The sequence below is a fragment of the Silurus meridionalis genome, chromosome 11 (assembly GCF_014805685.1).
Source record: "Silurus meridionalis isolate SWU-2019-XX chromosome 11, ASM1480568v1, whole genome shotgun sequence".
Taxonomy (NCBI): domain Eukaryota; kingdom Metazoa; phylum Chordata; class Actinopteri; order Siluriformes; family Siluridae; genus Silurus; species Silurus meridionalis.
Window position 1 is genome coordinate 6,382,848 of NC_060894.1, and position 12,453 is coordinate 6,395,300.

General features: G+C 37.9%; 1 protein-coding gene across 3 annotated transcripts in view; it reads right to left on the bottom strand.

The window, feature by feature from the left end:
* kirrel3a (kirre like nephrin family adhesion molecule 3a) overlaps positions 1 to 12,453 on the bottom strand; it is a 137,814-nt gene that overhangs the window by 20,166 nt on the left and 105,195 nt on the right. For all 3 annotated transcript variants that reach the window (XM_046862071.1, XM_046862070.1, XM_046862069.1), the window contains exons 6-9: positions 10,126 to 10,231; positions 2,763 to 2,911; positions 2,553 to 2,680; positions 2,100 to 2,226 (exon numbers count right to left, since the gene is read on the bottom strand). In XM_046862071.1, coding sequence (XP_046718027.1) covers positions 2,100 to 2,226; positions 2,553 to 2,680; positions 2,763 to 2,911; positions 10,126 to 10,231 — 510 coding nt within the window. The remainder of the gene's footprint in view (positions 1 to 2,099; positions 2,227 to 2,552; positions 2,681 to 2,762; positions 2,912 to 10,125; positions 10,232 to 12,453) is intronic.

A 12,453-nucleotide genomic window follows, 5' to 3' on the forward strand; every position in this document is an offset into this window, starting at 1 on the left:
ACAACGTCTATATAAGAAAAGCTAGTAAAAGGTGAAAAAAAATCCCAGTTCGAGAATTCAAAACGCATGTTTTGGCCCAGTGCTAATTATGTGCTGATGCTAGCGCTGGCTAACTCAGCAGTGCTAGCGATCATTCTGGAGGTTTAAAGTAAAAAACCCTGCAATTGATCCGGTGCTGCACTTCAATCTGTGCTTTCAGTTCTGCAGCATTGCACTCATTACACACAGACAGGCAAATCCACCATCCATCAGTTCCGCTAATATATAACAATACAGAATCCGAAGTGGCTATTTTTTTTCTATATTCGCTCTTAAATTGCTCTCGTGTTTTCTTTCTTCACCGATAATCTGTTTAAACATTTCCAAGAATGATGACTCAGCGCAAATATTGGAACGGAGTATCAGAGTTTTTCAGAACAGGAAACCCAAATGCGTGTCGAGCGAGCCAAGTCCTCAGACGCCACGCAGGAAATAGTGGCCGGATAAAGAATTCATAAAGCATTAAAGCGACTTATTGCCTCGCTGAGAAAGTGAAAGGGGCCGGATTATTGCAGGAGCTCAAGGGCGCTGGGCCACCCTGTCAAAATCGAAACAATCCGAGCTCAACGCCACAAGCCTTTTCCCGTCTGAATGAATAAACATAGCCAGATCTGATGCTGAAACCTGCCCTTTAGCCATGCATGAACAAAACTACTCCCCCCTTTACTGCACACAAGGCACCTCAGTGGAATTCCCAACACAATTCTGCACACCATTCCAAGGATTTTATGACCACGTCTGTGAAACAGAAGTCCAGAACACTTCGAATAATCTATACTTTTGGATCAATTACCTTCCTTGGGGCAGCCTTATAAAGTAATCATTTATTGATTACTTCAAAGAAATTATGGACTTCAAAGCAGATTTGTGCAATCAGAGAACGTTTGGCTGCCAGGCATTTAAAAAATATTGCACTTTTATATGCATGCAGCAATTCTGGCTATGAAATTGTTAAGTACTTCAAAGTCTAATAGAAACGTGTAATTTGGATACAAAATGTTCAAAATTTTCACGATAATGTATAATTTACTACGAGTTTGCAAAAAAAATTAGTCTCCAGTGTCAGTGTAGGTTTTCCACTATAAAAAAGGTCCTCAGGAGAAAGATTTTGCTTTGTACAAAACTTGTTTCATGATAGTTCCACAACATTTATGCACTCATGTGTTGTTAATGAATTAAAAAATGACAATGCGGTAGCATAAGAGGAATAAAACACTTCAGGGACGTTTATACTTATTATAAATTTCGAACACAATAGAACGAGCAGATTAATTTAATGCTATTTTACTGTGCAGAAACAGTAGAAGCTTTATAAAACTAATCAACACCTTTTGTCCAATCACAATTCAGAACATATTAGTAGAAATAATCCTTGTTATCTTTCCTTAGCACTCATAGAGAGTTTAATAATATACACTATGCGAATAAAAATATTGGGACCTCTGATTTTTCCAAACATACTGTATGTGGTAACAACTTTCCCAAGCTGTTACCACAATGTTGGAGCCACACGATGGTAGATATAGTAATAATAATAATAATAATAATAATAATAATAATAATAATAATAATAATTATGATTCTAATATATGGTAAAATACACCACAAAAGTATTGGGACACCTGACTTTTCCAGCCATATGTGTTTTTTTTCCCAAACTGGGATACACGATTGTACAGGAAGTCTTTGGATATGGTATGATAAAAATTTCCCTTCACCTGAACTATTAGTTTCCAGCATGACAATGCCCCTGTGCACAAAGTCAGCTTCATGGACATGGACATGCTTTACTTCAGTTGGAGAGGAAAATATTCAATGTTTTGCAATAAAGCTCTGACCTCAACCCTACGAAACATCTTTGGGATAAATTGAAACGCTGCACCCCAGACTTCCTCAACATACATCAGTACCTGGCTTTACTTACACCCTTGTGGCTGCATGAGCACAAATCTCCAAGTATACTCCAAAAACTAATAGAGCATCTTCCCAAAAAAGTGGAGCTTGTTATAACATCAAACGAGGACTAAAGATAGAATATAGACATATTTATATTTATTTACCATTCACGGTAAGAGTCACCACCTTCTCCCCAACTCCGACCCGAGGAACCACTGCACGGCAGATGTATTTCCCTGCATCCTCCGGTTTCACGGCCCTCAAGGTAAATGTGTTCTCATTGCTTAGCACCTGAATGGAAAAACAAGACTGTGTTAAAAACTGTCTCTTGCACATGTCTCTCTTCATTAGAAGAGAAAAACAAATAACAGACAGCTGCTCGAGGTCTGTTAATAGAAGGGCTGCTAACATATGGCACACATGCTGCTGAAACTGTGATTGTAGTGAAATTGTTAGTGATATTTTGGAAGATGTCAGTGGAGGAGGAGTGCAGGGGTTAGGTTTGGGAACGATTGCGCAGATGTGCGATTTATAAACGTGTTAATGACAATATTCATAGAAAGGTTTTGGTCTGTGTTTCTATACGATCGAAGGTTTGCTAAAGGAAGTGACAGTACCACTCCATGGCCTCGTTTCATCCACACGATGGTGAGTGAAGGATTTCCCATCCAGGCGCAGTTAAAGACAGCTTCCGAGCCCAAATCCACCTGCAGGGACTGAGGTTCGGCTGCGAGACGGGGTCCGACTGCACACAACAATACAAGCTCCTAATATAAAGAGTACATTGATTTGATGGAGTGGAGTGGTAAAGTAAAAGTGTAACTCACAGTACACGTCGACATTGCGGCTGATATTGGTGCTCCCGAGCGCGTTCGTGACCTCGCAGGAAACCGGCTCGGTGAAGAACGAGTGATCCACTGCCACCTCGTACGCCTCTCCAACAGCATCCCTGATCACAGTGCCGCCTTTAGCCCATCTATTTTACGAGATAGAAAATAGAAAAGTACTCCTAAGAACAGATCAAAGATGCTTCTTTTTTTTTCCCTCCACAGCCGAATCATTTCGCTTGTATTTTATTTGTGAGATCTGTGAAGATCTGAAAGTGACGTGACTAATGGAGGTCTTTTCACAGTTCTTTTCCCCCTATTTGTGCCTTTTGGTTTCCTTACCGTCAACAAAGCACGCAAAGAATAATGGATCAGCTATTATGAGATTCGCATGCACCGTCATTGCTATTTACACACACTTTGATAGAATATTAAACAACAAAAAAAGACCTTGGCCAAGCTGGAGCTCTGTCTGAAAAGAAGGGAACGAAAGAATGGCACTGTTTATTTGTAATAAAATAAATGCAGATTTTATCAGATGAAAATACAATCAAATAGGACTATAGTAATGTTGCTCATACACTGTATGGACAAAGGTTTGTAGACACCTGAACAAGATTTGTATTTGTATTTTAAACATCTTATCCCACATTTAGTCCCTTTTTGCTATTATAATAACCCCCACTCTTCTGGGAAGATGTTTTACTAGATTTTGGAGGGTGCTTGTATAAGATTTGTGTTTATTCACCAACAAGGGTGTTAGTAAAGTCAGGTACTGACGTAGGTGAGGTGAGGAGGCCTGGGTGCAGTCGGCATTCCAATTCATCCAAAGATGATCCAAAGTCCAAAGTCAGTGCTCGATAGCAGACCACTCAAGATCTTCCACTTCCACCCATGTAAACCATATCCTCATAGAGCTGACTTTGTGCACAGGGACATTGTCATGCTGGATACCAATACTTGTCTATATATTGTACAGTTACATACTTGGCTGGCCTTTTTACACACACATGCAGTTCATGCTCGTCTGATCCGTCTTGTGAAAGAGTTTCATCGATTCGTACGTAGATCATGACATTTTCCTTTAAACCCAATCCAAAAAAATAAAATAGGGGGGCAAAAAATATACACTTCTTATAGTTTTGCTCCTTTTCAATATGATGTAGCTTTCAATCGCGTTAAAAATGAATAAAATCCAATTTAAAGCTTTATCCTTTTTGACAATATGGTAGATCGGAAAAAATGGCAAACAACGTAAGGACGATCGGAGTGAACAGGGCACCAGGGTGATAATCATGCTAATCGTGCTAATCATGCAAACACTGCAACTGTACAAGCGATGAAATTGAATACATTTTTTTCAACTATTTTTTCCTCCCTAATCCTATGCTAGTTATTAACTAAGAGGAGTCTGGTGAATACAGCCAACTGGTGGAATATACAATACACTCAGAAGAGAGCTCTATCTGCCCTCTTCTGCATACATGAGCTCACAGATGCATGATTACTTAGTGTCTGTGATTGACAGCAAAGAGAGTGAATTCAACTCTTGCATCTAAACATCATGGGATTTTTTTTTCTCCTTCGGTCTTACAGATGGCCATGTCATCGTCTGGATTTAAATTTGCCAGCGATTTCCAAACGATTCGGTAAACACGTTTCCATTTACCGACACATGTTCTACCCATATTAATTGGTGGTCAGAATATAAAATACCACTTGATGAAAAACAGCAGTATTTTGTTGCATGACAATCTGGAACTTGTAGTTAAAGCTTTGCAAAAAAAAGCCAACATTTTGTTTCTAGATGTCGCATAGGATTGACTGCGAAATGTAAAAAAAACTCTTCCAGCACCCAGCAGACCTGCATAATGAGCTGGCAATCGGCGATAACTCAATCTTTGAGAAAATAGAAGCGTTCAACATATAAAGCTGCGGATTTGCATACGCATTAAACATTAGCACTAGAGTGTAAACGAGAACGAAGATCACGCGTGGATTACAACCTTCGTTTCAAGATCAAAAGCGGCCATGTTGGTTTACGATCTTCTTAGCGAAATTCAATTTCCTCCCAATCTGCTATTAGGGTATTACTGTAAACCTTTTTTTGAACAGTGCTAACAATAAAAACAACAACAACAAAATCGCTGTCAGGAACGGATTACATGCATATTTGACATTTTGAATGCCCTGCTGCTTTTCATTTAATCAAATCCGAACGCACAGAATGTACTTCACCAGACCGATGGACCGTTAGAATCCTGCCGAAGTATAAATAGCTATGGTACATATGCTACATTTCAAACATCTGCTAAAGAGACGAGAGCCTTGCTGTAAGGAGTAAACACTGGCTGAAAGATACCTGTCTTTCTGCAAAACTACACAAACAGTGCAGAGGACAGGAAATGATTGTGTTCTCTAAGAGCCTGATGGCCCCCTGGTGCTCTTCTTACTGCATTGGGAAAGAAACACACCTGGTGGCAATGTGCTATACTACACTAAATGGACAAAAGTGTTTGACTTTTCCAGCCCTACAGTATGTGGTTTGTCCCCGAATTGCTACCTCAAATTTGGAGGCACACAATTGTATAGGATCTTGAGTGTTCTAGAGCTCTGACCTCAACCCTACTAAACGAAGTGGAATGCTGACTGCACCCCAGGTCTCCTCTCCTACATCAGTCTGTAACTTCATTAATGCTTTTGTATATGAATCTCCATTAGCACACTCCAAAATCTCGTGGAACATCTTTCCAGAAGAGTGGAGGTTATTATTACAGCAAATGAGGACTAAATGTGGAATGAAATGTTCAAAAAGCACATAGGAATCTTATTGTTAGGTGTCCACAAACTTCTGTCCAAAAATTAAATCTCCCCAAGGCTCCAAATGCAACATAAGCCCCAGACAAGGCGAGATGAGAAAAAGTGAGACGAGGTAAGGAAAGGCAAAGTCCACTCAAGGCATGTGTTAAATCCGGCTCACACCAAAGGTTGATTTTTCCCCCCATTAGATGCTTCAGAAGTGACAAAACAAGAGAGATGACAAACTACACCTTGTGACAAATGCTGTTGGGAAAAAATTAAATCTGGAGAGATGTGAAAAAAAACCAAAAAACTAATTTACACGTTGACAACTGAGTTGTGCTCAACAAAGAAATAAACAAAATAAGGTACTTAGCCCTTTTGTTACAGATCAAAAATATACATATAACGTACATCAAAAATGAATGTAAATCTAAAAATGGGACAGGATGGAAGAACAGATTGTGTTTTTCTTTTTCCTTAGTTAATTTTAATATATTCTTCTTTGCAAGATGTTGAGATTTATAAAAACTCATGCTTTCTTCCTTTCAAAAACTTTTTTGCATTTGAAATATTTTATATTCAACATATATTTTTTTGTAAAATGCCAAATATATTTACTTCCAATCACATTATTCCTTAAAAAATGCCAAAAAATCACAAAATATGACAGACTTTGATGAAATGGTTATTCTGCATCACCATTTTTAAAGTGAAATTTGCAAAAGATAATTTTAATTAAATTGCTTTAAAAAATATGGAGAGGTCAGGGATGAAGAAAAGACTGCAAGGTCAAGAAAAGTTAAAAAATCTAAACAGTAGAGTTTGAGAGACAGAAAGAAGTCCAGAAATAACCTGGCTCAGCATCTGGCAGATTTATTGTATAGTTATAATATTTATTAAGTTATTTCTTTGCCTGAAAAAGCTTGATCAGGAAATGCCTTTGTGAAAGTGTAGCAGATATGCTAAAGTTCACACAGACTGGAAAGAAGATCGGTGGAAAAGTATATAATGCAGTGATGAATCCAAGTTTGAAATTTTTGGTTCCAAAAATAAAGTAAAAAATTGTTAAGAACAACAACAGTTGGATTGCAGAATGATTGCTTGTGGCCTTCAGGGAAAACTGGTGGAGGTTTTGTCCTGGTTTGGGGATGCAGTGGTTCTGCCAGTGGTTTCGGTGATATTGATAAGATCATAAATGCTGAAAAGTACAGACAGCTTTAAATTCATCATTTCATTCCTTCTGGAAAGCAGGATAACAGCATGGTAACAATCCCAAGCACACTGCTAATGCATTAAAATCATATGTGGGCATAAAAACAGCTGATAAAACACAGAGTCTTGAAGTACAGACCAGAAAATGATAGAGGTAGTTGGGGATCACCTGGACAGAGTTAGAACTAAGTCTGAAAGGGAGGGTCATACTAAAGTCTGAATCTTGCCTGAAAAAGTTTTTTATATTTTTTTTATTTTTTTTACTATTATTAATTTTAATTGCTGCTTTAATAATTCAGGTTAAATTGATATATATATATATATATATATATATATATATATATATATATATATATATATATATATATATATATATATATATAGTTCATTATATTTTAGAATTAAATAATATAATAGAGATTTAACAGTAAGTTAGTTTTGTTGAAATAATTTTTTATAATTTATTTTTTCTTCTTTTTTTAAATCTTTTTAATCATTATTAACAATAATAATTAAATAATAAACTATAAATGTATTAATCTTTAATTAATGAATTATAGTAATGTATTATTAAACAAATATATAAATAATGTAATAATATAATTTTTAAACCAAGTGGAAATAAAAAAAGGTTCATGAAGCAGAGTTTTGTTCCCACTTTCCTCTCGTGGCCTGTTAGGATCTCCGCCCACTGATTCTCTCCATTTATCTGGGATTCTCCTTATTGTTCCTGTTTATTGGATCTGAACACACGGTTGAGAAAGAGCTTTTATTTTCCTGCTGTGATTGAGACCAAGGAAACCTTAGAGACTCGATTTTCTGTGCTAGAGAAAAAAAGAAGCACTTCATCCCAATTTCATACACAGCTGAGTGACCTGTCTGTATCTCTGTCTGTCTCAATGTCTATCACTATGTATGTCTCTTTATCTGTCTCTCTGTCGTTATTTCAGTCTGCCTGCCTCATTTACTGTCCGTCCTGCTGTCTTTTTTCTGTCTGTCTGTCTGTCTGTCACTATGTCAGTCTGTTGGTCTCTCTATCTGTTTGTCACTGTCAGTCTCCCTGCCTCTCTTTCTGTATGTCTTTCTGTCTCTCGTTCTGTCTGTCTGTCACTATTTCAGTCTGCCTGTCTCTCTTTCTGTCTGTCCCCTGTCTGTCTTTCTGTCTGTCTGTCTGTCTGTCACTGTGCCAGTCTGCCTGTCTCTCTTTCTGTATGTCCCTCTGTCTCTCTTTCTGTCTGTCTGTCACTGTGCCAGTCTGCCTGTCTCTTTTTCTGTCTGTCCCCCTGTCTGTCTTTCTGTCTGTCTGTCACTATGTCAGTCTGCCTGTCTCTCTTTCTGTCTGTCCTTCTGTCTCTCTTTCTGTCTGTTTGTCATTATGCCAGTCTGCCTGTCTCTCCTTCTGCCTGTCCCTCTGTCTCTCTTTCTGTCTGTCTGTCACTGTGCCAGTCTGCCTGTCTCTCTTTCTGTCTGTCCCTCTGTCTCTCTTTCTGTCTGTCTGTCACTATGTCAGTCTGCCTGTCTCTTTTTGTGTCTGTCCCCCTGTCTGTCTTTCTGTCTGTCTGTCACTATGTCAGTCTGCCTGTCTCTCTTTCTGTCTGTCCTTCTGTCTCTCTTTCTGTCTGTTTGTCATTATGCCAGTCTGCCTGTCTCTCTTTCTGCCTGTCCCTCTGTCTCTCTTTCTGTCTGTCTGTCACTATACCAGTCTGTCTATCTCTTTATCTGTCTGTCCCTCTGTCACTCTGACATTAATGCAAACTTCCTCCACTGAAACTGACTCTATTTCTGTTTTCACCAATAGAACCTCCTGCATCAAGCACAAAGCACTAAGCACAAAGCATTCACTAATCTCCCTAAACACTGAGCTTTGTTCTTATGTGTTTCCTATCTGAGAGACCGTGATGATGCATGACACTGAGCTTTGCACGGCACGTCAAATATTTATGCAAGAAAAAAACCCAAAACAAGCATGAATATCACATCGGGGAGCAAACGGAATCCTTCCTCGTACCTTGCCTTTGATTTTACCCTCTCTAAATCCATCTTGGAAATTGGCGCACCATGTCAGAGAAGCGCTTCTGCCATCATCAATAATTTATCCAGTCTCACTGGTGTAATTAAAGCGAGGGGGTTAGAGTGGGTTTATTATATTATTAAAGCCGTGTTTAAGCAGGACGTGAATTATTCCGGGGTGAGGGAGTCGAGAGCCATGTACATGATGTTACGTTTGGTGTAGTTCTGCGCTACACAACACAAGTCATTCTCTCCTTTTTATTTCAGTCCTTCTTTTTTTATTTGTTAAAAAAAAATCTAACTTTTTAGAAACTCTATTTTTTCTTACAGAATTGTTTTCAGATCATACAGGTACAATGTGATATAGTTCATTATATGCTAAACATATTGAACTTATTGAACCCAAAATTGGTAAGCCTGCAATTAGTATGCACAAATATTATAAAATGTTATTTAAAAGTGGAGGAAGCTACTGGAAGCAATTATTTCCATATTTTGACCTTGCTGTAACCTTTACCCAGTTTGGATCAACTGCAACATTTACTCTACGGGTTACAATGATATAGTGCCATAAAGTCTACAATCTTTCAGACACTTTGTTCTTGGGTGTACCATGTTGAAATATGGGTGTAATCTATGGTATAGGTGGTGTTATCACTGTAACCTGTTGGTGATGGGTGCAACTTGAGGGATGATGAATGATATGATGGGTGTAATGTGCAAGATGATTGGTGTAATGTGTGGTATGATGGGTACAACCTGTTGATGATTGGTGTAAATGTGCAGGACGATGGGTGCAACCTGTCGATTGATGAATGTAACATGTGGGATGATGGGTGTAATGTGTGGGAGGATGGATGTAACATGAGGGATGATGGGTGTAATGTGGGCTCGGATGGATGTAACATAAGAGATGATGGGTGCAATTTGTGGGGGGACGGGTCTAAATTGTGGTATGATGGATGTAACCTGTAGGATGATTTGTGCAATCTGTTGAATGATACTGTAGGTGTAATGTGCAGAATTATGAGTGTAACCTGTGGGATTATGGGTGCAACATGTGGAATGATTGGTGCAATGTGTGGGATGATGGGTGAAATATATGGTACGATGGATTCAACCTGTGGTGATAATGGGTGCAACCTGTTGGATGATGGGTGCCACATGCAGGATGATGGGTATCGTACACGCTTTAGAGCATATTGAAAATCTCATTATTGCATAAGTGTGCAAGATTAATTTAGAACAAAAACAAGGACATAACCTATAGGAGACTTTGTAAGAGAACATAAGTTGCTACTTCTTAATACTAATAAAAATACGTTGGACAAACCCTAACCTGTACTGAGTGACAGGTGGATTGGCCTTGGCTGAGCAGTGAAACCTGACCGTATTTCCTTCCAGGATCGGCTGTGGCTCCACAGAGAGGTTCACCAGAGGAAGATCTGTAAAAGAGGGCAGAAGTAATCAGCTTTAACACACACACACACACACACACACACACACACACACACACACACACACACACACACACACACACAGTGTGAGTGAGGTTTTCCTCTCGCTAATGAAACATTAATCAGAAATGTTCTCCAAAGATAAAAGAACAAATCCAAAACAAATGATGCAAAGCAAACACACACACACAATTGAAAATGCTAGATAATAAATTTTCCATTTAATACCAGCGACATTATGAGCATTATGATTACTGCGACTTGCAGCTCGACCGCTAATTGCCGAATTAGAATTTAAAACGTTATTTTAAAAGCGCTCGTGATGAAAGGGAGCGCTCGCTGAACGCAACACAGTGATTATACCGACGCCGTCCACATTTTACGAGAAGCCAGAAAGAGTTTAGCAGTCAGGCTTTTTTAAATTGATGTGTTCTTTCATTTGCTTTCGGGGACAAATAAAGTAGACAATACGCTAATTACAGTCAGTTTGGATGTGTCTACAAATGAGATGAGACAGACAGAGAAAAGAGAGAGAGAGAGAGAGAGAGAGAGAGAGAGAGAGAGAGAGAGAGATAGGACCTGTCTCTGTGGTTCTCTCACATCAGAAGTGTTATAATGCTCCTAATCAAACTCATAAGCTAATTACTAAAGTCTTGTGAGGAGACCTAATTTATTTAGTCCCTAGCATCTTGCAGCGTTAACATGGAAGTGTACGAACTGTCACAATACAATTTTAACAAAATGGTTCAATAGTTGAACACTGTTTCAAAAGTGTTGATGTCGCTCTTAAACCATAGAAACATCCCGAAAATTATAATTTATTTTCTATTCAATTTTGTTCGTGGACACCTGACCATTAGATTCATATGTGTTTTTTTAACATCCAATTCCACATTAATCCCCATTTACTGCTATAATAAGGTCCACTCTTGTATGTTCCACTAGATTTTTAAGTGTTAAGGTTGGGATCATAAGCAGGTCAGTTAAGATCTTCCACTCCATATCTTTATGGCATCGGATTTGTGCACACAGGGACTGCTGGAATGCTGGAACAAGTTTGCAACTACTAGTTCAAGTGAAGGTGAAATGTGAATAGTATCACATCCAAACATATCCTGTAAAATAGTGTGAATTTTCTAAAAGAAAAAATACATATGGCTGGAAAAGTCAGGCGTCCCAATAATTTTAGTCCATAGTGTGTCCTTTTATTCATTAACAGTAACATTTATTTTTAGCTCCTGTTCAAGATTTTTCTGTTGTAGGTTAAAGTGGCCAAACAAATTGTCCTAACAGGCTCACTTTTGAAATCAATACGACAAAAATATAAGGCTTGTCCTGTTACAAAGAAATGCAAATTGTCTGTTGTAAATTAAAAGAAAAAAATATATAAATATATATACAATCTAGATATGTAGAGAATAAATAAAGATCCATGACTGATAAGGTTCCAGAATTGTGCTACAATAAGTGATGGCTGAGTAAATTCTTGACATTTGTTATTTGTAAAAGATTAAAAAAAAATAATTGTAGTATTTAAAAGTGGCCTTGGAAAATTCCTCTGCCATTTTTTGTGGCTATTTATTTATTTATTTATAAAAAAAAAAAAAAAAAAAAAAAAAAGGAACATATTGATTTGGCAAGACATGATAGAGAGAAGACAAAACTTTCTAAAACATTCTCATGGCGGGGAGGCTTCTAAAATGACCTCCAGCTGGAAGACAATCATCTTCATGTGAATAGGAATTCCTTAAATAGATTCAAGTGTGTTTTTCTGTTGTTGTTGTCGTGGTTGTGGTTGTTTAAGTCATTGACGAATATTTGTGTCAAGACTATTTCAATTAAAAAAACACTTCAGGAGACGTACATGACGTGCAAGAAAAAATATTGTCATCTACACACTAAAGATCTTCTAAAGATGAAAAAAATGGCTAGGTTGTGTAATTTACCGCTTTAACCAGCGTTGTTTTGCGAGCACTCAAATCCAAAAAAAAGGGTCTTTTAAACACACATACCTTTGGAATGAACTGGAATGCGGGCTGTACCCCAGGCCTCCTCACCCTGCACCTTCCTTACTAATACCCTTTTAACTGAACTATCCACAATCATACTCAGGAATGTAGTGGACCACAAAATAGTGCACAATAAAACAAATAGTTTAATAAATAAAATCGAGTAATTATGTGCAGTTGTGTAAAAGGAAATAAAAGCAC